Below are 27265 nucleotides of genomic sequence, written 5' to 3' on the forward strand. Positions count from 1 at the left end.
ACACTTGCACAGCAAATATACACTCCCCAGTGGACGGCGACTATGAGTTAGCATGGCTGCAAAAAGTAGCTAGCGAGCGATCAACTTGGAATGACCCCCACAGAAGGCGTCCTCCTGCGGAACGCGGGTTTATCTCATATCTAAGCTCTGATACTTGCAAATGTTTATTTCCTGTTGCTAATAACTTCCACATAAAGATTTATTATTGTAAGCACATAAGTGATGCTCATATTTGTATAACATCCTGTAAGTCATATCTGTTATAACGGGGAGGCCTGGGGCTGTATTTCCGAAGTGGCGCTTTAATAAGCCGCCACTTCTCAGCGGGTTGGAGCTTTGTAAATATAGCCCCTGATGTCATTGCATATATTGCTGAGTTGTGATGTCATCACCCTAGTATTCATTAGGAGAATGTGTGTGTTATAAGGGATGTTGTGAATAACTGCGATATTAGAAGCTACCTTGGATTATTGTAATAAGTGTGTATCAATGCCTATTTCCCTATAGATTGTAAGCTTGCGAGCAGGACCCTCCTACCTCTATGTCTGTCTGTTTTTGCCCAGTTTTGTTCTATTACTGTTGTTCTAATTGTAAAGCGCAACGGAATATGCTGCGCTGTATAAGAAACTGTTAATAAATAAATATAAAAGCACTTTGTCTGCAGTGCGAGCAGAAATACAGTTGGAAAGTACAAATAAGCCCCATTATAACTATAAGATGAGGCGTTCGCTAGAGCGTCAGAGGTGGCAGAATTCAATTCTTTTTGCAGGGTCAGGAAAATCTTTGTGCCCCCAGTAAGTGGGCTTTCTCCTCCCATCTCATTTTAATATTACAGCTCTGCAGAATGAAATCTAATTTTTAGGCTTCTGTGATAAAGTAACCGTGCTCATGCGCCAAACCCAGGCACCATGCAGCGGATGCCCTTGTTCTGCCCAACTTCTCTCTCTGACAATACAAACCGCTGCGCCCTCACAGACACTGAATGACATCATGAAGCCACTTGCAGGAGACTTTGGCTCCGCTTCATATAGCACAAGGACATATATACTGTACTAGGTGATTCATCGCGCCCTACGGGCGCTCTTCACACCGTCGTAAGGGGCTTAACCCTTGCACACCCTTGTGGCGTGCAATATTTTTATTATATGGAGTATTACATCCAATCATAATTGTGTGAGTGGTTAAATATTGCACGGACAAAGGGCGTGCAATGGTTAAGGGGTGGAAGCCTCTTGCAACGGCGTGAACAGCGCACACAGAGCCTGGTGAATCACCTAGTAGGTGCTTTGTTTGGGGGAGTAGGGGGTGCGGGGAAGAGGCGGATGGGATCCTGGGGTGCCATGAGAGGGGTAGTTGCAGTGGTGCCGCAGGTAGGGGACGGTGCGTGGTTGACGCGGGTGGTGGTCCACAGCCGCTGAGGGTGGGGGAGGAGCAGTTGTGGGGTTGCCCCGGGTGGGGGAGGGGGGGATGCGGTGGTGCGGCGGGAGGTACGGGGTCGCTGCGGGTGGGGGAGGGGGTCCGGAGCTACCGCAGGTGCTGGAGGGGGTGTGTGGGGGTGCCATGGATGGGGCCCGGAGGTACTGTGAGTGGGGGAGGGGCGGGTAAGGCTTATCCTGCTTCTCCTCCTGTCAGCAGCTAAGCTGCTGCCCTCCCTTTGGCAGTGGTTCTCCCAGAGACTCGCACAGCAGTCAGTCACTATTGTTAGCGCCGGTGTCCCAACGCGCCGCATTACAGGAAAGAAGATGTACGCAATAAACTACAGCTCCCAGCAGCCCTAAGGGGCGGAATGCTTCGGTGCTAAGGGCTGCTGGGAGCTGTAGTGTATGTAGTGCGTCTACTTCCCTGTAATGCGGCGCGTTGGGACACTGGTGCTAACAATAGTGACTGGCTGGCAGAACTGTGTGACTGGCTGAATCAATGTAAGAGGTGAGAGTGCTGTGCAGTGTCAGGGATGCAGCGCAGGGAGGCACCAGGAAGGAGAGGCGTTCTCCCTGCTCTGCATCCCTGTTCTGAGCTTTTGCTGCTATGCCTGCTGCTGCTGCTGGCGGCTGCTATCACACATGCAGCGGCGCCGGAAGCACGAAACCTTTTCTCCCCCTCGGCGCCGGCAGCACATAATCACCTCTCCCCCCTCCCCTCCCCTGTGTGACAGTCAGTGGCCGCGCGGGAGCCAAAGTGGGTGGAGCTAGATGGTAGTAAGGGGCGGAGCTACACGGGACCATGCTGCAGCAGGAGGATGAGCTGCTACAGCTTCGGCCAGCCAGACTTCATTAGATAAGTGTCTGGAAAGAGAGTGAGTGTGTGTGTGTGTGTGTGTGTGTGTGTGTGTGTGTGTATATACAGTGTCTGTGTATACTGTATATATGTGTGACTGTGTAATGTATGCACAGTATGTATGTGTGTGTGTGTATATATATGTATGTGTCTGGTGTGTGTGTGTATGTGTGACTGCTGCATAATGTGTGTAAGCGTCACTGGTACAGGGGGCGTTACGTGTGTAAGCAGCACTGCTACAGGGGGCGTTACGTGTGTAAGCGGCACTGGTGCAGAGGGGGTTATGTGTGTAAGCGGTACTGGTACAGAGGGCGTTACGTGTGTAAGCGTCACTGGTACAGAGGGCGTTACGTGTGTAAGCGTCACTGCTACAGGGGGTGTTACTTGTGTAATCGTCACTGTACAGGGGGGGCATGACATGTGTAAGCGTCACTGGGTCAGGGGGCATTACATGTGTAAGTGTCTCTACTACAGGGGTCATTATGTGCGCTGTGCGTTTGTAAAGTATGCGAGGGTGCAAATGTATAGTTTGCAGGAGAGCGCCGAACACTCTAGCACCGGGCCTTACTGCACACCCACTGCACTGCGCAGCACTGTCACCTTTTACATTGATTCAGCGTCCAGACATTACCCTCCGCGATATCACCCACTGTATCTGTTACATTAGCCATCTCGGGGCTTCCAGGCCGACAGCCTAGGTGCTGTGTTGCGGAGTCGGGGCCTCTGGGGATCTGGGTGCGGCTGTGGCTGGCAGGCACTTCTGTGACATCACGCGCAGAGCAGGGTCCGGGGCTCAGAGAGTATGCGGCGCAGGGAGGCCTATGAAAGTCTTCCGCTGCGCCGCTTTCATACACATCTATGCCGGTGGCCGCAGCAGCTTTTGTTCCACCTGCGGCGCGGCTAGGGAGTGGGGATTGTTGATGCCGGATGGGGCAGGTGGACTGGCAGCAAGACATTGGTGGTCATTCCGAGTTGATCGCTAGCAGTTTTTAGCAGCCGTGCAAACGCTATGCCGCCTCCCACTGCGAGTGAATTTTAGCTTAGCAGAAGTGGGAATGAAGGGATCGGAGAGCGGGTACAAAAATTTTTTGTGCAGTTTCAGAGTAGCTTCAGACCTACTCTGCGCTTGCGATCACTTCAGACCATTCAGTTCCTGATTTGATGTCATGAACACGCCCTGCGTTGGCCCAGCCATGCCTACATTTTTCCGAACACTCCCTGAAAATGGTCAGTTGACACCCAGAAACGCCCTCTTCCTGTCAATCACTCTGCGGCTGCCTATGCGACTGAAAAGCACCATCGCTAGACCCTGTGTATAACTGCATCGTTCGTTGTAATAGTACGCCGCACGTGCGCATTGCGCTGCATGCGCAGAAGTGCAGAGTTTTTGCCTGATCGCTGCACAACGAATGAATGCAGCTAGCGAACAACTTGGAATGACCCCCATAGGACACTGCAGTAAAAGGATGTTTCCCCCCCTATCTACAGCACAGAGACTTGCTGCAGATGCAGTGGCATACCCTCCAGCTGCACCTTTCTGGCAGGTACAGGACCTTTGTTTTATGGTCTGTGCCGATTATTGACTCTCCAAGCTTCCATTGAAAGTATAGGAAAAGGGGCGTGGCCACACAGGTGTACCTGTGGCCACACCCCCTTTTCGAATGTGTATCAATGTTTATGTGTAAGTTGTTGGAGGGTATGTTGCTGCAGACGCAGTGGGGACTATTTTGGGGTGTGGGGCTGGAGCTGCAGCCCCATCAGTCCCATTGCTATTCCTGCTCTGTGAAAACACAGCAGGCAAAGGGCAGAGCCTCCCATTGGATGTAACCGGTGTGGGAGGGCATTTCTCGGCCAATCAGCTGTGGACTGGGTGTGATAGACCTGCCACTAACCCAATGAGAGCTCCTAGCCACGCCCAGCGTTAGAGACCCAGGCACAGAATCACAGGGCTATTATATAGGAGATTATTTATAGGGAACTGGTCCTGACAATTTAATATCTTATCACCGCTTCGTGGTGGTCATTCCGAGTTGATCGCTCGCTAGCAGTTTTTAGCAGCCGTGCACACGCTATGCCGCCTCCCACTGGGAGTGTATCTTAGCTCAGCAGAAGTGCGAACGAAAGGATCGCAGAGCAGCTACAAAATAATTTTGTGCAGTTTCAGAGTAGCTTCAGACCCACTCAGCGCTTGCGATCACTTCAGACTGTTCAGTTCCTGTTTTGACGTCACAAACACGCACTGCGTTCACCCAGCCACACCTGCGTTTTTCCTGCGTTTTTTCGAACACTCCCTGAAAACGGTCAGTTGACACCCAGAAACGCCCTCTTCCTGTCAATCACTCTGCGGCCAGCAGTGCAACTGAAAAGCTTCGCTAGACCCTGTGTGAAACTACAACGTTCGTTGTAATAGTACGTCACGCGTGCACATTGCGCCGCATACGCATGTGCAGAAGTGCCGTATTTTTGCCTCATTGCTGCACGGCGAACGAATACAGCTAGCGATCAACTCGGAATGACCACCTGTGGCAATAAGAAATGAAGTATTGCCCCAATATACCCTGCAGTGCATTAGAAGTGATCGCTTATGTGATCACTTTACTTCCAAGTTCAGGACCTGGCGTCACTACTGCGCATGTGTGATCATCAGATCTGTAGGAGGTAGCCCATGAGTTACGGTGGTGCTCGGTAAATTTGGCATTTTACCAGCCCCTATAGATCTGTTTTGTGGCACCGGTATGTTGCGCAGTCAGCGCTCATTAGTTGTGGCTCTGAGACAATGGGTTCCATAGAAGCAGCTGGATGAGCTGAGACGTTGCGTTCTCACTGACAGACCTGAAGCAGCGCTCTGTGCCTCTATGGCGGCCTCACTTCTGATCTCTTAAGTACAATATTTTGTTGTTTCACCAATGTAGTGACAACCCGAACAAGCACACGTGTCCGGTGTGGCAGCTGAAGTGGGTAGAGCAGGACCACGGCAGTCTCGGCGAGGACAAGGGAGAGATCTTGGTGTCCATATCTGCAGACGGCAGGATAACACGGTGGCGAATAAGGAAAGGGCTGGACTGTAATGGTGAGGATACCGACTTTCATATGGGATGTGGGGGGAATACAATCCCGCAACAGTGCACAAAATATGGGACAATCCTTATATGTGCGTGTGACCTTCTAATTAGTGAGTAGTGATGTCATATTGGAGGAGTCTGATGTCACAGCGCAACAATTTGAACATTTTGAAAATAATTATTCTGGAATGTTACTGTCTATTATGCATTGCATTAACCTCGTCAGGGAAGTTTGTGTAATGATTAGATATAAGTAGACTGAAATAGCTAAATATCTATCTATCTATCTATCTATCTATCTATATATCTATCTATATATCTACCTCCTTATACACGAAGGAAGTTACCGTTTTTTATCCACAATCCCATGATGCAGGTTTTCACTTTTTAGTGAAGTAATGGTTTTCATATTCGTAAATGTAGTGCACCCCACAAAAATGGCCGCCCCCAGTGTGTTTATTGGTTGCTTAGGGTACATGACCACTCTTGCCCACCCCTTTCACCAAATCAGGTGACACTATTGGTCAGTGATGTCACTCCCACCCACACAGTATCCAGCCCTGATGGGGCAAGAGTTCCATTTGCCCCGACCCAATCACTACTGCCCACAGGGGAGGCCAGGCCTGAGTTCTATGTACCCGAGGCTACTCCCTCTCCTCTGAGTGCTCCTGTGTGTAGGGGACCGTTACGCTATATTGCCTGTATTCTCAGTACTATGGGGATATTATGGTGTAGAGTATTATTATTATGTTATAAAATGCTGTTGGAAATTTTAGGCAACATTTGAATGTATTACAGTGTTACAAGCGGTTTTTATGTATGGCAGCTTATAACATTGCGGTCATATTATACGCAGCTATTGTGGGCCGTCTGGTCTCATACGGTAACTTGTTTGTTGTGACAGATCTGATGAGATTAAAGCGCACAGGAAGTGACAGATTCAAAGAGTCGTCAGGAGAAAAAGAGAAAAAGGGAGTAGCATTTATCTCCCGGCAGGCTCCAGGGATGTGCTTCGATTTCCTTCCAACGGTAACAGACGCTTATATACAGTCTATAGTATTTAACGGGGTCACAAACTATAGTCTAGTAGACTTAAATTCTTGGGCTGTGTGCAAAGTTCTATGAAACCAATCCTGCTAAATAACCAGGTTAGACATTTCTGGGAGTAATTCCACCAGTTTCTAGGCGTAATTCCACCTGTTTCAAGGAGTACAGTACTTGCACCAGTTTCTATGAGTAATTCCACCCGTATATAGGTGGTACTTGCATCTGTTTCTAGGAGTACCTGCACCTGTTTCTAGGTGCAATTCCATCTGTTTCTAGGAGTACTTGCACCTGTTTCAGATATAGTGTGTTTAATAGGAGAACGGGCAGGCTGCCCCAGATATAGGGTGCTCAATAGGAGAACTGGCAGGCTGCACCAGATATAAGGTGCTCAATAGGAGAACGGGCAGGCTGCACCAGATATAGGGTGCTCAATAGGAGAACGGGCAGGCTGCACCAGATATAGTGTGCTCAATAGGAGAATGGGCAGACTGCACCAGATATAGGGTGCTCAATAAAAGAACGGGCAGGCTGCACCAGATATAAGGTGCTCAATAGGAGAACGGGCAGGCTGCACCAGATACAGGGTGCTCAATAGAAGAATGGGCAGGCTGCACCAGATATAGGGTGCTCAATAGGAGAACGGGCAGGCTGCACCAGATATAGGGTGCTCAATAGGAGAACGGGCAGGCTGCTCCAGATATAGGGTGCTCAATAGGAGAACGGGCAGGCTGCACCAGATATAGGGTGCTCAATAGGAGAACGGGCAGGTTGCACCAGATATAGGGTGCTCAATAGGAGAACGGGCAGGTTGCACCAGATATAAGGTGCTCAATAGGAGAACGGGCAGGCTGTACCAGATATAAGGTGCTCGATAGGATACTGGACAGGCTGCACCAGATATAGGGTGCTCAAAAGGAGAATGGTTAGGCTGCACCAGATATAAGGTGCTCGATAGGAGAACGGGCAGCCTGCACCAGATATAAGGTGCTCAATAGGAGAACAGGCAGGTTGCACCAGTTATAGGGTGCTCAATAGGAGAACGGGCAGGCTGCACCAGATATAGGGTACTCAATAGGAGAAAGGGCAGACTGCACCAGATATAGGGTGCTCGATAGGAGAACAGGCAGGTTGCGCCAGTTATAGGGTGCTCAATAGGAGAACGGGCAGGCTGCACCAGATGTAGGGTGCTCAACAGGAGAAAGGGCAGGCTGCACCAGATATAGGGTGCTCAATAGGAGAACGGGCAGGCTGCACCAGATATGGGGTGCTCAATAGGAGAACGGGCAGGCTGCACCAGATATAGGGTTCTCAATAGGAGAACGGGCAGGCTGCACCAGATATAGGGTTCTCAATAGGAGAACGGGCAGGCTGCACCAGCAATAGTGTGCTCAATAGGAGAACGGGCAGGCTGCACCAGATATGGGGTGCTCAATAGGAGAACAGACAGGCTGCACCAGCTATAGTGTGCTCAATAGGAGAACGGGCAGGCTGCACCAGCTATAGTGTGCTCAATAGGAGAACGGGCAGGCTGCACCAGATATGGGGTGCTCAATAGGAGAACTGGCAGGCTGCACCAGATATAGGGTGCTCAATAGGAGAACGGGCAGGCTGCACCAGATATAGTGTGCTCAATAGGAGAACGGGCAGGCTGCACCAGATATAGGGTGCTCAATAGGAGAACGGGCAGGCTGCACCAGATATAGGGTGCTCAATAGGAGAACGGGCAGGCTGCACCAGATATAGGGTGCTCAATAGGAGAACGGGCAGGCTGCACTAGATATAGGGTGCTCAATAGGAGAACGGGCAGGCTGTACCCGATATAAAGTGCTCAATAGGAGAACGGGCAGGCTGCACCAGATATAGGGTTCTCAATAGGAGAACGGGCAGGCTGCACCCGCTATAAAGTGCTCAATAGGAGAACGGGCAGGCTGCCCCAGATATAAGGTGCTCAATAGGAGAACGGGCAGGCTGTACCAGATATAGGGTGCTCAATAGGAGAACGGGCAGGTTGCACCAGATATAGGGTGCTCAATAGGAGAACAGGCAGGCTGCACCATATATAGGGTGCTCAATAGGAGAACGGGCAGGCTGCACCAGATATAGGGTACTAAATAGGAGAACGGACAGGCTGCACCAGCTATAGTGTGCTCAATAGGAGAACGGGCAGGCTGCACCAGATATAGTGTGCTTAGTAGGAGAACGGGCAGGTTGCACCAGCTATAGGGTGCTCAATAGGAGAACGGGCAGGCTGCACCAGATATGGGGTTCTCAATAGGAGACTGGACAGGCTGCACCAGATATAGGGTGCTCAAAAGGAGAATGGATAGGCTGCACCAGATATAAGGTGCTCGATAGGAGAACGGGCAGGCTGCACCAGTTATAGGGTTCTCAATAGGAGAACGGGCAGGCTGCACCAGATATAGGGTGCTCAATAGGAGAACAGGCAGGTTGCACCAGTTATAGGGTGCTCAATAAGAGAACGGGCAGGCTGCATCAGATATAGGGTTCTCAATAGGAGAACAGGCAGGATGCACCAGTTATAGGGTGCTCAATAGGAGAACGGGCAGGCTGCACCAGATATAAGGTGCTCAATAGGAGAACGGGCAGGCTGCACCAGATATAGGGTACTAAATAGGAGAACGGACAGGCTGCACCAGCTATAGTGTGCTCAATAGGAGAACGGGCAGGCTGCACCAGATATAGTGTGCTCAATAGGAGAACGGGCAGGTTGCACCAGCTATAGGGTGCTCAATAGGAGAATGGGCAGGCTGCACCAGATATAGGGTGCTCAATAGGAGACTGGACAGGCTGCACCAGATATAGGGTGCTCAAAAGGAGAATGGATAGGCTGCACCAGATATAAGGTGCTTGATAGGAGAACGGCAGGCTGCACCAGTTATAGGGTTCTCAATAGGAGAACGGGCAGGCTGCACCAGATATAAGGTGCTCAATAAGAGAACTGGCAGGCTGCACCAGATATAGGGTGCACAATAGGAGAACGGGCAGGCTGCACCAGATATAGGATATAGGAATATTGAAACCAATACACTGAATTCTGCTTTGTCCTATTGAACTCTTAAAACACAACGGAGTTATTCCATTTCCACCGTTATGATCATCCATTTAAACTCTTCTAGGACTCAAATGTATACCTTGCCGGGACGGAAGAGGGCCATATACACAAGTGTTCATGCTCATACAATGAGCAATTCCTGGACACGTACCGGGCACATAAGGTGAGATGTTTGGAGAGTCTAAAATGACCAATTACACAGATTAATTATTCCTCTAAAATGAGCAATGTGGAAAGAATGAAAAACTAAATTTAAGAACTTCACGTTGAAGGTCTGCATTTGGAATCGGCTGTTCAGTGCAACTCGGCAAAATTGAGTTTTCCGTCAGTTTTTAACAGTATTAATTCCAGATGGCTCAGCTTACAAGGTTCAGCGGGTAGTTTCACCCTCCACAAGGCGGTGGTGACGCCCACATTTTAAGGTTTGGTACCAGATGCAGTTTTTCCCATCTAAGGTAATTATAGTGTATTAAACTATCACCTTAGCATTCAATCATTCAGTTATGGAAGAAGCCAAGACTTGTTTCTTTATAATTTGATTCTCCTTGTCCATAATAGAGTACAATTAATAAATTGTCTGTCTGCAGCTGAAGCCGCTGATTTAATTTCTAAATTAGATTATTTGTGATTCAGTTTATCCTGAGAGCTGGGGGTGAATCATCTGCGACACTGGAACTACCTATTTCCATAGCTAATAATAAGAATGCTATGTCAGGGTACGTAGGCTCTGTAGGGGGTATGGGGGGTGTACCTATATATTTTCAATTAATTCCAGTGAAGACCAAATTATTAATTTTGAGTCTTTGTATCTTGTATAATATAACCCCCTGATGTTCTATTCTACCACATATAGAGGGACATTTATACACACAGGAGCAAAAATAACAAGTGCTGTTACCCATAGCAATCTATCAGAAGGACAGTTAGGACCTCACTGTTGCTCTGTGTAAAGTTTTCATATAGTGTCCACCAAAAACTCACCAGATTACGTGATGATTATTCCACATTAAAGTCCTGTATGTTAGTTTAATTGGGATGCATTGGGGGGGGGGGGGGGTTATCCAAGTCCATGCCCTGGACCCGGACCTTAGTGTTAGGGACCCACCAGTTGAGGCCACCTAGTCGCGGTTTGTAGGCCAATATTTTTGGCCACAAATTATGCTAAGCACCTCAAATTTACTCTCTGGTATATTGCAGCTGTCACAACTGAGGGCCTGAGCTGACGGGAGGCAGCCTCAGTTGTAGGGGCTGAGATGTACCGGAACCTGGGAGGTTGTATCAGACCCCTGGACATGTAAGTAACATGAATAATAACTGCCCGAAGGCGTGACCACGACAACTTGGATAAAAGTCAATGATGTTTATTATGACAACTCCACAACACAGCAGCAGTAAAAGAAAACGTAAAAGTCAGCAAAGAATAAATGCAGTTCCTGGGTACTACAGGATGGCAGAAGCCACAGGGCACTGGTAGTGTGAGATAGTTCTTATAATCTTCTAGATGGAAAGTCCTTACCAGGCCCGACTGTAGCAATGGAGATAACCCAGGATTGTGCCAGCTGGTGTTCCAGGAAAAGCTGGGTTGCTGAAGATAAAACGGCTGCTGTGGATACTGGCTGGAACCAGACTGTTGTTAGCACGGAGTGGATACTGGCTGGAACCAGTTAAATAATAAATGAACTTGGGAGCGATGAAATATGAACTGAAATGTAGAACTTGAGAGCGGAGAAATAATAATACCGGTGGAGAGTGGTAAAGTGTAGAAAGGACACCGGCCCTTTAAGAGAAGCTGTACTCTGCTGGAAGCTGAGCTGGAAGCAGGTAATGTTGTAGCTGGAAACAGATGAATCCACAATGGATTGGAGAGTCAGGCTACACCGCAGGTGGAATGCTGGTGCGGGTCTCTATGGTGGAAGTCTTGAGACAGGAGCTGGAACCTGGAAGACAATCACAGGAGAGAGACAAACAGGAACTAGGTTTGACAACCAAAGCACTGACGCCTTCCTTGCTCAGGCACAGTGTATTTATACCTGCAGCAAGGAAGGGATTGGCTAGGCAATTATGCAGATTATCAATACTGAGAACAGATTGGTGGAAATGATCAGCTGACAGAATCCAAGATGGCTGCGCCCATGCAGACACTTGGAGGGAAGTTTGGTTTGTAATCCATGTGGTAATGAAAACAGTAATGGCGGCGCCGGCCACCGGAGACAGGAGGCGCCAGGCTGACAGATGCACATCCAACCACGCGGACACAGCGGAGGCCGCGGCTGACGTAATCGCCACTCAGACACTCTGCATGCAGAAGTTCAGGGACGGCGGCGGAGGCCGCGGGAGACGCCATGCCAGGTGTAATATGGCGTTTACTGTGACAGCGTCCCAGAGTGACAGGAGAGGATACAGGAATGTACACATCAGGATAACAGATGGGATCCGGTCCTGGAGCGCTGAGCCAGCCTTAGGAGGCATCTGATGGGTAAGAAATGGCGTCCAGATACCCGGATCGTGACAGCACCCCCCCCTTTAGGAGTGGCCCCAGGACACTTCTTTGGCTTTTGAGGAAACCTGGAATGGAATCTCCGGACCAAGGCAGGAGCATGGACATCAGAAGCATTGGTCCATGAACGTTCCTCAGGACCATAACCCTTCCAGTCAATAAGATATTGTAGTTGACCGTAACGGTGACGTGAGTCCAGGATCTTGGCCACTTCATACTCAACGCCTCGTTGAGTTTGGACTTTCGGAGTTGGAGGAAGTGAGGAATGAAACCGATTCAAGATCAGCGGTTTCAACAGGGAAACATGGAATGTCCTGGGTATTTTTAAGAAGGGAGGCAACTGGAGTCTGTAAGCAACAGGATTGATGACTTGTTCAATCTTGAAAGGACCGATATAGCGAGGTGCAAACTTCATACTGGGAACTCTTAACCTCAAATTCTTCGTGGATAACCATACCCGATCACCCACCTTGAGAGCAGGAACTGCTCGACGCTTCTTATCCGCAAACTTCTTGTACCTGAACGATGCCTTGAGCAGAGCTGATCGTACGCTCTTCCAGATATTGGCAAACTGATGCAAGGTGATATCCACTGCGGGAACAGAAGTTGCTGGAAGCGGTTGGAACTCAGGGACTTTAGGGTGGAATCCAAAGTTAGTGAAGAATGGTGTTGAAGCAGATGAAGAATGATACTGGTTGTTGTGACAGAACTCGGCCCAGGGAAGTAATTGAACCCAGTCATCTTGAGAGGAGGACACATAGATGCGGAGGAAGGCCTCCAAGTCCTGATTCACCCTCTCGGTTTGACCATTGGTCTGAGGATGGTAAGCCGTGGAAAACTTTAGCTTGACTTGGAGGACTTGACATAAACTTCGCCAGAATTTGGCTGTGAATTGAACTCCTCGATCTGAGATAATTTCTTCAGGAAGACCGTGGAGTCGGAAGATCTCTTGTATGAATACTTGAGCCAACTTGGAAGCTGACGGAAGACCGGTGAGAGGAATGAAGTGTGCCATCTTGGTGAACCGGTCAACTACCACCCAGATGGTATTGAACTTGTTGCACATGGGTAAATCTGTAATAAAATCCATCGACAAATGGGTCCAAGGTCGACGGGGAACAGATAGTGGAACCAGTTGCCCCGCAGGCGACTGGCGGGATACCTTATGTTGAGCACACTTTGGGCAAGATGCAATAAACTCCAAGACGTCCTTTTTCAGAGTTGGCCACCAATAGGACCTAGAGATAAACTCCAGGGTTTTTTGGATACCTGTATGTCCGGCAAAACGGGAAGCATGGGCCCAATGCATGAGCTTCTTCCTTAGCATCGGTTTCACAAAACTTTTCCCTGATGGGGGCGTAGAGTCCATCCCTACCGTGGAGAATGCCAACGGATTTATAATAGGATGCTTGTCTGAAGACTCTGACTCATTTTCTTGCTCCCATGAGCGGGAAAGGGCATCGGCCTTGCGATTCTGAGAGCCCGGACAGAACTGGAGTTTAAAGTCGAACCTGGAAAAGAATAGTGCCCATCTGGCCTGACGAGGGTTGAGACATTGTGCGCCTTTCAGATATAAAAGGTTCTTGTGGTCTGTAAGTATGGTGATTGAATGAGAAGCTCCCTCCAACAGATACCTCCACTCTCCTAGAGCGAGCTTGATGGCTAGCAACTCCTGGTCGCCAATGGCATAGTTGCGCTCAGCTGGGGAGAACTTCCGGGAGAAGAAACTGCAAGGGTGTAAATGGCCATCTTTAGCCCTCTGAGATAACACCGCTCCTACTCCAACGGAGGAGGCATCCACCTCTAAGATGAAAGGAGAGTCGATGTCAGGCTGTTTCAGAACAGGCGCAGAGATGAACCTTTGTTTTAAAAGATGAAATGCTTGCATGGCTTCTTCAGACCACTTGGACGGGTTAGCACCCTTCTTAGTGAAAGCAGTAATAGGTGCCACAATGGTGGAAAAGTCTCGTATAAACTTTCGGTAATAGTTGGCGAACCCTAAGAACCTCTGGACCCCTTTGAGGGTTAAGGGTACCGGCCAATTTTGGATTGCTTGTAGTTTCTCAGGATCCATCTCTAGTCCGGAACCGGACACAATGTACCCTAGAAACGGAATGGACTTGACTTCAAAGACGCATTTTTCTAATTTGCAATAGAGATGATTGACACGGAGACGGGACAGAACCTCTTTAACCCAAAAACGATGTTCCTCTAAATCGTTGGCAAAAATGAGGATATCGTCTAGATAGACCACGACATGACGGTATAGAATGTCTCTGAAGATCTCATTGACAAAATGCTGGAAGACAGCTGGAGCATTGCTCAATCCGAAGGGCATGACGAGGTACTCATAATGTCCGTCACGGGTGTTAAAGGCGGTCTTCCACTCGTCACCCTCACGGATCCGAATGAGATTGTATGCACCTCTCAAGTCCAGCTTTGTAAAGATGGTAGCTCCGCTAACTCTGTCAAAGAGCTCAGTAATCAGGGGTAAAGGATAACGGTTCTTGATGGTAATGTCGTTCAAACCTCTGTAGTCGATGCACGGCCGCAGACCATCATCTTTCTTTTTTACAAAAAAGAAGCCTGCGCCGGCTGGAGAAGAAGAAGGTCGAATGAACCCCTTTGCTAGGTTCTCTTTAATATATTCCTCCATAGAATGCGTCTCAGGCAGAGACAACGGATAAGTTCGGCCTCGAGGTGGAACCTTCCCTGGAACGAGATCAATCGGGCAGTCCCATTCTCTATGAGGAGGAAGGATATCAGCAGAAGCTTTACTGAACACATCCGTGAAATCTTGATATGGAGGAGGTGGAACATCAGACGACCTGGGGGAGGAAGAACAGACAGGCAATACTTTAAACAAACATGTCTCAGCACAGGAGGAACCCCATGCCAGGATTTGCGTAGTCGTCCAATCAATTGTAGGATTGTGAAGACGGAGCCATGGAAGGCCCAGGACCACAGGATGTGTGGCTCTTGGAATCACTAAAAAAGAAATAAGTTCGGAATGAAGAACTCCCACTCTCAGACGAACTGGTAGAGTCCTTAAAGAAATAACTGCATCAAAAATTTTGCTGCCATCCACGGCAGTTTGAAGAAATGGACGAAGGAAGTCTCTCGGTGGGTAGGGACCACCGTTTAACATAGGCTTCGGTAATAAAGTTCCCAGCTGCTCCGGAATCAAGGAGGGCAATGACGTTCCGATAACGTTGAGCAACTTGAAGCGAGACTGGGAGATTACAATCTTGACGAGATGGAGAGGAGATCATTACTCCTAGCCGGCCCTCTCCTTGGCGAGCTAGGATTTGGAGTTTCCCGGACGTTTGGGACAGGCATTAATGGTGTGAGACGGAGCTGCACAATAGAGACAGAGAGATTTGGAGAGACGTCTTCGGCGCTCAGCAGGAGTTAAACGGGAACGGCCAAGTTGCATAGGCTCATCTTTAGATGGTGACAGTTGACGAGGAGGAGGAGCAGAAGATTTTGGAGCAGATGATCTTCCACGCTCAGTTGCTCTCTCTCTGAAACGTAAATCAACTTTCGTGCAGAGTGAGATTAGCTCATCTAACTTAGAAGGTAAGTCTCTGGTAGCTAACTCATCTTTAATACGCTCAGATAAGCCATGCCAGAATGCAGCATACAGGGCCTCGTCGTTCCATGCCAGTTCGGATGCCAGGATCTGGAACTGTATCAGATATTGTCCTACAGTACGTGACCCCTGGCGTAAACGGAGAATCTCGGATGAAGCTGAGGTTACCCGGCCTGGCTCGTCGAAGATGCGCCTGAATGTTGACACGAAGGCAGTGTAGGAAGATAGCAGGGTGTCGGACCTCTCCCATAACGGTGATGCCCAATCAAGGGCTGAGCCACTGAGAAGAGAAATAATGTAGGCAATTTTTGTACGGTCACTGGGAAAATTGCCAGGTTGTAGCTCAAACTGAATCTCACACTGGTTGAGAAATCCCCTGCAAAATCTTGGAGATCCGTCAAATTTTGCTGGCGTTGGAAGATGAAGACGTGGAGCAGAAATGGGTAAGGTGGGTGGGGTTATAGCTGGAGTCACTGTGGTTGACGCACCAGACGCGCCTGATCCACGGAGAGTTGTCTGAATCCCATCCAGCCGAGTAGAGAGATCCTGGAGACAGCGGATGATGTGGCCCTGTGCAGCCTCCTGATGTTCTAGTCGGGCTGCCAGTTCTTGCATCGGCCTGGCCGCTTGATCCTGGTCTCCGGCTGGATTCATTAGGTCAGTGCTTACTGTCACAACTGAGGGCCTGAGCTGACGGGAGGCAGCCTCAGTTGTAGGGGCTGAGATGTACCGGAACCTGGGAGGTTGTATCAGACCCCTGGACATGTAAGTAACATGAATAATAACTGCCCGAAGGCGTGACCACGACAACTTGGATAAAAGTCAATGATGTTTATTATGACAACTCCACAACACAGCAGCAGTAAAAGAAAACGTAAAAGTCAGCAAAGAATAAATACAGTTCCTGGGTACTACAGGATGGCAGAAGCCACAGGGCACTGGTAGTGTGAGATAGTTCTTATAATCTTCTAGATGGAAAGTCCTTACCAGGCCCGACTGTAGCAATGGAGATAACCCAGGATTGTGCCAGCTGGTGTTCCAGGAAAAGCTGGGTTGCTGAAGATAAAACGGCTGCTGTGGATACTGGCTGGAACCAGACTGTTGTTAGCACGGAGTGGATACTGGCTGGAACCAGTTAAATAATAAATGAACTTGGGAGCGATGAAATATGAACTGAAATGTAGAACTTGAGAGCGGAGAAATAATAATACCGGTGGAGAGTGGTAAAGTGTAGAAAGGACACCGGCCCTTTAAGAGAAGCTGTACTCTGCTGGAAGCTGAGCTGGAAGCAGGTAATGTTGTAGCTGGAAACAGATGAATCCACAATGGATTGGAGAGTCAGGCTACACCGCAGGTGGAATGCTGGTGCGGGTCTCTATGGTGGAAGTCTTGAGACAGGAGCTGGAACCTGGAAGACAATCACAGGAGAGAGACAAACAGGAACTAGGTTTGACAACCAAAGCACTGACGCCTTCCTTGCTCAGGCACAGTGTATTTATACCTGCAGCAAGGAAGGGATTGGCTAGGCAATTATGCAGATTATCAATACTGAGAACAGATTGGTGGAAATGATCAGCTGACAGAATCCAAGATGGCTGCGCCCATGCAGACACTTGGAGGGAAGTTTGGTTTGTAATCCATGTGGTAATGAAAACAGTAATGGCGGCGCCGGCCACCGGAGACAGGAGGCGCCTGGCTGACAGATGCACATCCAACCACGCGGACACAGCGGAGGCCGCGGCTGACGTAATCGCCACTCAGACACTCTGCATGCAGAAGTTCAGGGACGGCGGCGGAGGCCGCGGGAGACGCCATGCCAGGTGTAATATGGCGTTTACTGTGACAGCGTCCCAGAGTGACAGGAGAGGATACAGGAATGTACACATCAGGATAACAGATGGGATCCGGTCCTGGAGCGCTGAGCCAGCCTTAGGAGGCATCTGATGGGTAAGAAATGGCGTCCAGATACCCGGATCGTGACAGCAGCGTTTAATAGAATATTTCTGAGCAGTGCTTAGTATCATAGAGTGTGCATCTGCATTTTCTCTTTTCTGTGTGACATTATTTTAGTACAGTTTACAATATTAAACGTCTGTAGAATAAGACGGTATACTTGGTTACAGCTGTTTTGTACCTGCTTTGAGATACTGCCGCTGATATTTGCACAATATCACCGTGCATGCCCTGATAATAACAAGTAATTACAAATAATTATCTTGCCTGGATCATTATCGAGCGTGGTGGAAATGCGTCCTGAAGATGTTCTCTGCCAGACTGTGTGTTCAGTCTTTTCTTGATGACCACAAATGATACAGCTGCTCAGCCAATGAGACTAAGAGGCCGAAATCATGTTCAGTTTGGCCATAGTGAAATGTGATATTGCCACTGTTGGGTCCTGCGGTGGGATCAGCCAGTGTGTCGGCACCTGTTAGACTCAATGAAGTCTAGCGCTGATAACTGGGACGGGGGCGAGATGCTTTAGCGGTTCGTAACTGAAGTAATCCCACATTCCGCAAAAGAAGTGGTACTGTACAGTACAGGAAATGTTAGTAAGCGGTCCTCAGAATAAAATATAATAGTAACTGCATACAAACAAAAAACTGCGGCTGGTCAACTGCCAATGATGAAAGTTGTACGAGTCAGATATATAGTAAAGTATATCTGCGTAATGATGTATGTTACAGCCCTTTATGGCAGATTCTGGAGTTTTCCTGAACCAAAGTTATTTAAAAAAAAAACTAAAAAAAATCCTCTTTCTCCTGTGAGTTAGGTATATGTGCTGCCGACACGTTAGTACAAATATGGAGTAATAATATGAAAACTATATGATTCTATAATCAGTCACTTTCTATGAGTTTTTGGGGTTCATGGGAAGAATGAAAACAAAAATATTTATTACAGTATACAGAATATTTGGTATATCTGAGCACTGTCTTTTTAGGTGTGGATCAATGGATCCACAATGTTATAGTCGACAGTCATTTGTTCGACACCAAATAGTTGACATGCATTAGGTCAACAGGTACAAAGGGTCAGCAGATGAAAGGTCGACAGCAGTGGCGGAACTAGCGAGCGGTGGGCCCAGGTGCGACAAAATGCTTTGGGCCCCCTCATCCCATCCAAGTCCACCCCCTCACCCCTGGAGAGGATCTGGTGAGGGGGACCTGCTCAGGGCCAGAGAAATAGATACCTAGCAACAGTGCCGTAACTAGACATTTTAGCGCTGTGTGCAAGAAACGGCATTGGAGCCCCACCCCTGCATGCAAAACAGGGGCAGTGCGCGCCGTAGGCGCGTGCAAAAATACATAGGGGCGTGGCTTTGTGGGGAAGGGGTGTGGCCACAAAATAATACCAATTCATATAACGGTGCACAGTAGTCTCTATTATTCAAATTACGCCGCACAGTAGCGCCACTACACCAGGTAGAGCCCCTTTTACACATTACGGCGGACAGATTCCTCTTTTTACACATTATAGCAGACAGCGTCCCCTTTTTACACATTACGGCAGGCAGCGTCCCCTTTTTACACATTACGGCAGACAGCGTCCTCCTTTTTACACATTACGACAGACAGAGTCCCCTTTTTACACAATACGGCAGACAGCGTCCCCTTTTTACACATTACGGCAGACAGCGTCCCCCTTTTTACACATTACGGCAGACAGCGTCCCACTTTTTACACGTTACGGCAAACAGCATCCCCTTTTTACACATAACGGCAGACAGCGTCCCCTTTTTACACATTAAGGCAGACAGCGTCCCCCTTTTTACACATTAAGGCAGACAGGGTGCCCTTTTTACACATTACGGCAGACAGCGTCCCCTTTCTACACATTAAGGCAGACAGCGTGCCCTTTTTACACATTACGGCAGACAGCATCCCCTTTTTACACATAACGGCAGACAGCGTTCCCTTTTTACACATTACGGCAGACAGCGTCCCCCTTTTTACACATTACGGCAGACAGCGTCCCCCTTTTTACACATTACGGCAGACAGCGTCCCCTTTTTACACATTACGGCAGACAGCGTCCCCTTTTTACACATAACGGCAGACAGCGTACCCTTTTTACACATTACGGCAGACAGCGTCCCCTTTTTACACATAACGGCAGACAGCGTCCCCCTTTTTACACATTACGGCAGACAGCGTCCCCTTTTTACACATTACGGCAGACAGCGTCCCCTTTTTACACATTACGGCAGACAGCGTACCCTTTTTACACATTACGGCAGATAGCGTACCCTTTTTACACATTACGGCAGACAGCGTCCCCTTTTTACACATAACGGCAGACAGCGTCCCCCTTTTTACACATTACGGCAGACAGAGTCCCCTTTTTACACATAACGGCAGACAGCGTCCCCCTTTTTACACATTACGGCAGACAGCGTCCCCCTTTTTACACATTACGGCAGACAGCGTCCCCTTTTTACACATTACGGCAGACAGCGTCCCCTTTTTACACATTACGGCAGACAGCGTCCCCTTTTTACACATAACGGCAGACAGCGTACCCTTTTTACACATTACGGCAGACAGCGTCCCCTTTTTACACATAACGGCAGACAGCGTCCCCCTTTTTACACATTACGGCAGACAGCGTCCCCTTTTTACACATTACGGCAGACAGCGTCCACCTTTTTACACATTAAGGCAGACAGGAAAGAAAGAAAGAAAGAAAGAAAGAAAGAAAGAAAGAAAGAAAGAAAGAAAGAAAGAAAGAAAGAAAGAAAGAATGAATTATACTTACTCTCTCCGCTGGCAGTCAGGCTCCTCGGTGCAGCTTCTGGCAGAGATCCCGGGCAGGAGAGGAGGAGGAGGGAGGTGGAGGAGGGAGCCGCAGCAGTGCAGTGTAATTGGTGGAGGCGCTGCTGCTGCTGTCCCTGTCCTTCAGCATATTTCCAATACATGTGGATAGTAAATCAAGCAAAGTTTGAGAAAACATGTGAAAAACCCATAAAAACATGTGTCGACTGTTTATGTCGACCATTGTTTTGTCAACCTTTTGAACCTGTTGACATTTTGCACCTGTCAACCTTAAGCACTGACAATCTTTCATCCGTAGACGCTTTGTACCTATCGACCTAATGCACGTCGACCATATGATGTCGACTTATGTGTCTGTCGACCAATAAATTGTCGATCTATCATTCGGATCCCCTCATTTTGATGCTATTATTTATTCAGTATATAAATAAACTCAGCTTATCTCATACTGCTGTGAGCATTCCGACGATCTGATTGGCTACGGAGTGTTCTATCTCCGCCCACTTTAATCCTGAGGACGCACAGAAATGTAAGCAGTGAAGAATGAATACGATAGGCCCTCTGACCCTCGTCAAATGCTCCTGAACTCCGTACGCACAGGTCTGAAAGCTTTATATATCGTGCGCAGTAGGAGATGCGCTGTCTTTTTGTGTCCATGTTGGTTTATCTTTGATTGTCCACGTTTCTCTATCTAACAACTTGTTATTGGCTACAGCATCACCACAGCTACGCTTTGTTCTCCCATTCTAGGGTCCGGTGTATAAGCTGGCGTGGTCTCCCTTCTCCCCGGACGTGTTTCTTAGTTGCGCAGCAGATTGGTGCATCCATTTATGGCGCCAGGACATTCTGAAACCCATCTTAACATTTTCGTCAACAACCAACGCTGTCCATGATATTATGTGGTCTCCCACCCTCCCGCTGGTTTTCGGGGCAGTGAATGAGAATAGGATAGAGATCTGGGATTTAAGCGTCAGCACGTAAGTTACAAACAGACGCTGGATGAAAGATGTGTTGCAACAAGAGGACGCTGCGTATAAAGGGCCAAATTCAAGATTGATTGCAAAACATCATTTTCCTCTAATGGGCAAAACCATGTTGCACTGCAGGTGGGGCAGATGTAACATGTGCAGAGAGAGTTAGATTTGGGTGGGTTCTATTTTGCTGTGCAGGGTAAATACTGGCTGCTTTATTTTTACACTGCAATTTAGATATCAGTTTGAGCACACCCCACCCAAATCTAACTCTCTCTGCACATGTTACATCTGTCCCCCCAGCAGTGCACATGGTTTTGCTCATTAGAGAAACATGTTATTTTGCAATCAACCTTGAATTAGGCCCAAAGTTCCAGTCTGCCCACAGATTGGTGGGGCAATATTAGTCTTTTTGTGGCATGTACGATGAAAATGTATTATATAATTGTAGTTATTTTGAAATGTCCATCTATTAATTTTTCTGATGAATTTAGTGTATTATCTCTATGGTCAGAGTCACTGAGCCGCTTGGGCTCAATTCTCTCGGTTCCCCGGTTTGTGTAGTAATATCTGCCAGGAGCCCGTGTTCTGTTGCCAGGGAAGGGGTTTTCTTCCCGCCATACAGCGTTGCCCTACAGGCTGAGACAATCTGGGGCTGATTCTGTCGCACAGATCTCTCGGCACGGATACAAATGGCGAGTGTTTGCATACAGCGCATGTGCAAAAGCGACTTTACGCATTTGTGCGTATGTCCATCCTCTTCTGAGTCAGATACAACTTACAACGCCCAAATAGGGCGTTTCAGGGTGTGAACTGGGCAGTGGCAATACAATCGCACGGAACCACCCTGACATGTGACCGTGACGTGGGTGTGAATCAAACGTTCCGCGCAATGCTAAGTTGCGCGTACGGGGTAGGGGAGCCTGTGTCTGATGGATCTCTGGCACCTAGCGTGGGGCAAGTGCAGATTTAATGGTGACGGGTGCAAGGGCCAGCGTACAATCAATGGGCGGCTACTGGTTTCCGCTGGCAGACGCTTGATAGCCACATTACTTGAAAAAATACTCACATTGGCCCTCATTCCGAATTGTTCGCTCGCTGCTAATTTTAGCAGAATTACTAATAGGCTAAAATCCGGCAGTTCTGCGCATGGGTATGCACCGCAGGGCGCACGTGCTAAGCAATTTTACACAAAACGATGCTATTTTACTCACGGGCGAACAAAGCTTTTCAATTGTTCTGTTGATCGTAGTGTGATTGACAGGAAGTGGGTGTTTCTGGGCAGAAACAGGCCGTTTTCAGGGAGTGTGCTAAAAAACGCAGGCGTGTCAGGGAAAAACGCGGGAGTGTCTGGAGAAATGGGGGAGTGGCTGGCCGAACGCAGGGCGCGTTTGTGACGTCTAACCAGGAACTAAACGGACTGAGGTGATCGCAATCTAGGAGTAGGTCTGGAGCTACTCAGAAACTGCAAAGAATTATTTAGTAGCAATTCTGCTAATCTTTCGTTCGCTATTCTGCTAAGCTAAGATACACTCCCAGAGGGCGGCGGCTTAGCGTGTGCAATGCTGCTAAAATCTGCTAGCGAGCGAACAACTCGGAATGAGGACCATTAGCAGAAATTAGTAAATCAGACAGTTTCAGCAAATACAGACACTGTCCATATGACTCAGAATCATCTACAATGTGTCACTCCAGCTGGGAGTTGTAGTCCTACAATGGTTTACCATCCAGTGCTCCACGCTATCTACAGAAGCACACTCACTGTCACACAGGGGTAACTCTGGATTACCTTGTTCCCCTCCCTCCTTCATTATGTGATGTAGACTATACTGTATTGCCCCCATACCCTATCCGTTGCAAGCTGTTTACATGTTGAGAGCAGAAGAGGTGCCGACTATTATCCAGAGCTGCCATCAGAAATTGTGGGGCCCGGTACAGATTGGACAGGCAGGGCCCTCATCCTTCCATATTCAGTATTAAACCATTGCAGCTATGTAGACTTATGTAGCGTGTGGCTGCATGGCAGGGGATGTGTGGCTGCACACTACTTAGATCTACTACACTACTTAGATCTGCTTCGCTGCATTGGTTTTATCCTGACAATTACAAGTAGCTTCATTTAGTCAGAATTACCATATGTCCAATGCAGGAGCAAATAGCGCCATGTGTAAGGTGTCTGACTGCAGTGTGTGAGGTTGTGGGTTCAAGCACCTGGTATGACAATACTGAGAAATGTATCTATAAATAAAGGAGGATGTAAGTGAAGGGGCGCATATCCTCCTGTATGTAAGGGAGCCTGTCTGCCCACCTCACATGCAACAGTAAAACAGAGGAACAGGCCCGGTACATTATCACTGGCTGTACCCTGTGATGCCACGGTCTCCGGCACACAGTGTGCAGATCGGACTGGGAAGAGATCATGGGGGTCATTCCGAGTTGTTCACTCGTTATTTTTTTCTCGCAACGGAGCGATTAGTCGCTAATGCGCATGCGCAATGTCCGCAGTGCGAGTGCGCCAAGTAAATTTGCTATGCAGTTTGGTATTTTACTCACGGCATTACAAGGTTTTTTCTTCATTCTGGTGATCGTAATGTGATTGACAGGAAGTGGGTGTTTCTGGGCGGAAACTGGCCGTTTTATGGGTGTGTGCGAAAAAACGCTACCGTTTCTGGGAAAAACGCGGGAGTGGCTGGAGAAACGGGGGAGTGTCTGGGCGAACGCTGGGTGTGTTTGTGACATCAAACCAGGAACGACACTGACTGAACTGATCGCAGATGCCGAGTAAGTGTGGAGCTACTCTGAAACTGCTAAGAAGTGTCTATTCACAATTTTGCTAATCTTTCGTTCGTAATTTTAAGAAGATAAGATTCACTCCCAGTAGGCGGCGGCTTAGCGTGTGCAAAGCTGCTAAAAGCAGCTTGCGAGCGAACAACTCGGAATGAGGGCCCATGTCAGCCCATGTTAGTGTACATGCAGCAGCCCAGTTGTAGTACATGTATTTGCCCCTGATAATCACACCCTGCCCCGGGAGAAGGTACAGGACAGGCTCCCAGGCTCCACTTGCAAAATAATGAATATTTTATTTTATTTCACTTCCACGAAACTGGAAAGTTGATACGTAATTACTTTTGTTTGGTCATTCTACAGCCAGTTCATATACTTTCCTTTATTCATTCCGTCATGTTCTTATGTAACTGGAAATTGTTTTTTTCCCCGTTTCTCAAAGTTTAGATCCGATCATCGTCAGCTCGGCTAACCCCGGAGTGAAGCTCACGACACTGTTATTCGCCCACAACACGAATTGCGTCCTGATAGGAGACAGTGACGGACAAGTTAGTGTGTACACACTGAGAAATGTCTCCAGCTGCGGCGCTGCACAGGTGAGTCACATATAGGGCAGCGTAACCTTCCCCGTCCCCAGGTTCTAACCATCTCTACCTGTACTGCACCTGTCACCAGCACTCAGAATGCATAGAGCGGTCTCACAAGGCAACATCAGGGCCAGATTAACAATGGGGCTGATGGAGCTCAGGCTCCAGGCCCCTAAATAAAAATAGGCCCATCATCATGATGCCTAGCAGGCCACACATTCGGCCGTATATCATAAGTAGTGAAATTGTATTTCTATTTTCAGCACAATATGATGCAATTTTGACCTTTTTATGTATTTAGGGAAACAATGGGACAGACAGTGTAGGGGTGTTCATACCCACATGGCCACACCTACACATCACTGGTCACACCTACACATCACTGGTCACGCCTACACAGCGCTGGCCACACCCACACATCACTGGTCACACCTACACAGCACTGGCCACACCCACACAGTACTGGTCACGCCTACACAGCACTGGTCACACCCACACAGCACTGGTCACTCCTACACATCATTGGCCACACCCACACATCACTGGCATCGCCTACACAGCACTGGCCACACCCACACATCACTAGTCACACCTACACAACAATGGTCACGCCTACACATCACTGGCCACACCTACACGCCACTGGTTATGCCTACACAGCACTGGCCACACCCACACAGCACTGGTCACATCTACACATCACTTGCCACACCCACACATTACTGGTCATGCCTACACAGCGCTGGCCACACCTACACATCACTGGTCACACCCACACATCACTGGTCATGCCTACACAGTGCTGGCCACACCCTCACAGTACTGGTCATGCCTACACAGCACTGGCCACACCCACACATCACTGGTCAAGCCTACACAGCACTGGCCACACCCACACAGCACTGGTCACACCTACACAGCACTGACCACACCAACACAGCACTGGCCACGCCTACACAGCACTGACCACACCCACACATCACTAGTCACACCTGCACAACACTGGTCACGCCTATACATCAATGGTCACACCTACACAGCACTGGCCACACCTACACGTCACTGGTTATGCCTACACAGCACTGGCCACACCCACACATCCAGTGGCGTAAGGTCACCCCTGTCGCCCGGAGGCATGATAAAATGTTGGTGCCCCCCCCTATACATATATCAATGAAGAAGTGGCACTCACGGGACTTGATTGATAAAAATAAGACTCAAGACATGGCGGTCTCATATGACAGACCTTTCATCTGAGACCACCGTGTCCTGAGTCTTATTTTTATCAATCAAGTCCCTTTCACTCACACACACGCCTCTTTCACTTACACACCTTTCACTTACACACACGCATGTCTCTTTTACTTACACACTCACGTGCCTCTCACGTGAACCCATACACACATGCCTCTTTCACTTACAGACACACACACATGCCTCTTTCACTTATACACACACACACATACACACGTACCTCTTTCACTTACACACACATGCCTATTTCACTTACACACACGTGCCTCTTTCACTTACACATACACGTGCCTCTTTCACTTACACACACATGCCTATTTCACTTACACACACGTGCCTCTTTCACTTACACATACACGTGCCTCTTTCACTTACACATACACGTGCCTCTTTCACTTACACACACACATGCCTCTTTCACTTACACACATGCCTTTCACTTACACACACGCCTCCTTTCAATTACACACTCACACAATTACACACACAAACATGCCTCTTTCAATTACACACATACACATGCATCTTTCACTTACACACACATGCCTTACACACACACACCCGCCTCTTTCACTTACACACACACGCATGTCTCTTTTACTTACATACGCTCACATGCCTCTCACGTATACCCACACTCACATGCCTCTTTCACTTACACACATATGCATCTTTCAATTACACACACACACCTTTTTCAATTACACACACACAATTACACACAGACATTCCTCTTTCACTTAGACACACACGTGCCTCTTTTAATTACACACACACAATTACACACACACTACGCCTCATTCAATTACACACACACACGCCTCTTTCACTTACACTCGCATGCCTTTCACTTACACACACGCCTCTTTCATTTAGACTCACATGCCTCTTTCAATCACACACACAAACACGCCTCTTTCAATTACACACACACACAATTACACACACATACACACAATTACACACACACATGCCTCTTTCACTTAAACAGACACACACGTGCCTCTTTTAATTACACACACACAATTACACACACACACCACGCCTCATTCAATTACACACACACGCCTCTTTCACTTACACTCGCATGCCTTTCACTTACACACACTCCTCTTTAATTTAGACACACAAACACGCCTCTTTCAATTACACACACACACACACACACACACAATTACACACACACATGCCTCTTTCACTTAAACAGACACACACGCCTCATTCAATTACACACACACACACACACACACACACACACACACACACACGTCTCTTTCACTTAAACACACAACTTTCCTTAAAAAGCACAGACACACACACCTCCCTTAAAAACATTAACACACATAAACACA

At 48.2% G+C, this 27265-nt stretch overlaps 1 protein-coding gene across 2 annotated transcripts in view; it reads left to right on the plus strand.

The window, feature by feature from the left end:
- The window catches only part of DNAI4 (dynein axonemal intermediate chain 4), a 95240-nt gene that overhangs the window by 52332 nt on the left and 15643 nt on the right, over positions 1 to 27265 (plus strand). Inside the window, exons 12-16 of one of the 2 annotated variants that reach the window (XM_063939140.1) lie at positions 5187 to 5344; positions 6241 to 6365; positions 9521 to 9619; positions 21068 to 21294; positions 24520 to 24631. In XM_063939140.1, coding sequence (XP_063795210.1) covers positions 5187 to 5344; positions 6241 to 6365; positions 9521 to 9619; positions 21068 to 21294; positions 24520 to 24544 — 634 coding nt within the window. In that variant the 3' untranslated portion in view covers positions 24545 to 24631. Of the gene's footprint in view, positions 1 to 5186; positions 5345 to 6240; positions 6366 to 9520; positions 9620 to 21067; positions 21295 to 24514; positions 24669 to 27265 lie in introns of those variants that run through there. The other variant, XM_063939139.1, reaches the window with a different exon arrangement.

The sequence above is a fragment of the Pseudophryne corroboree genome, chromosome 9 (assembly GCF_028390025.1).
Source record: "Pseudophryne corroboree isolate aPseCor3 chromosome 9, aPseCor3.hap2, whole genome shotgun sequence".
Classification (NCBI taxonomy): Eukaryota; Metazoa; Chordata; class Amphibia; order Anura; family Myobatrachidae; genus Pseudophryne; species Pseudophryne corroboree.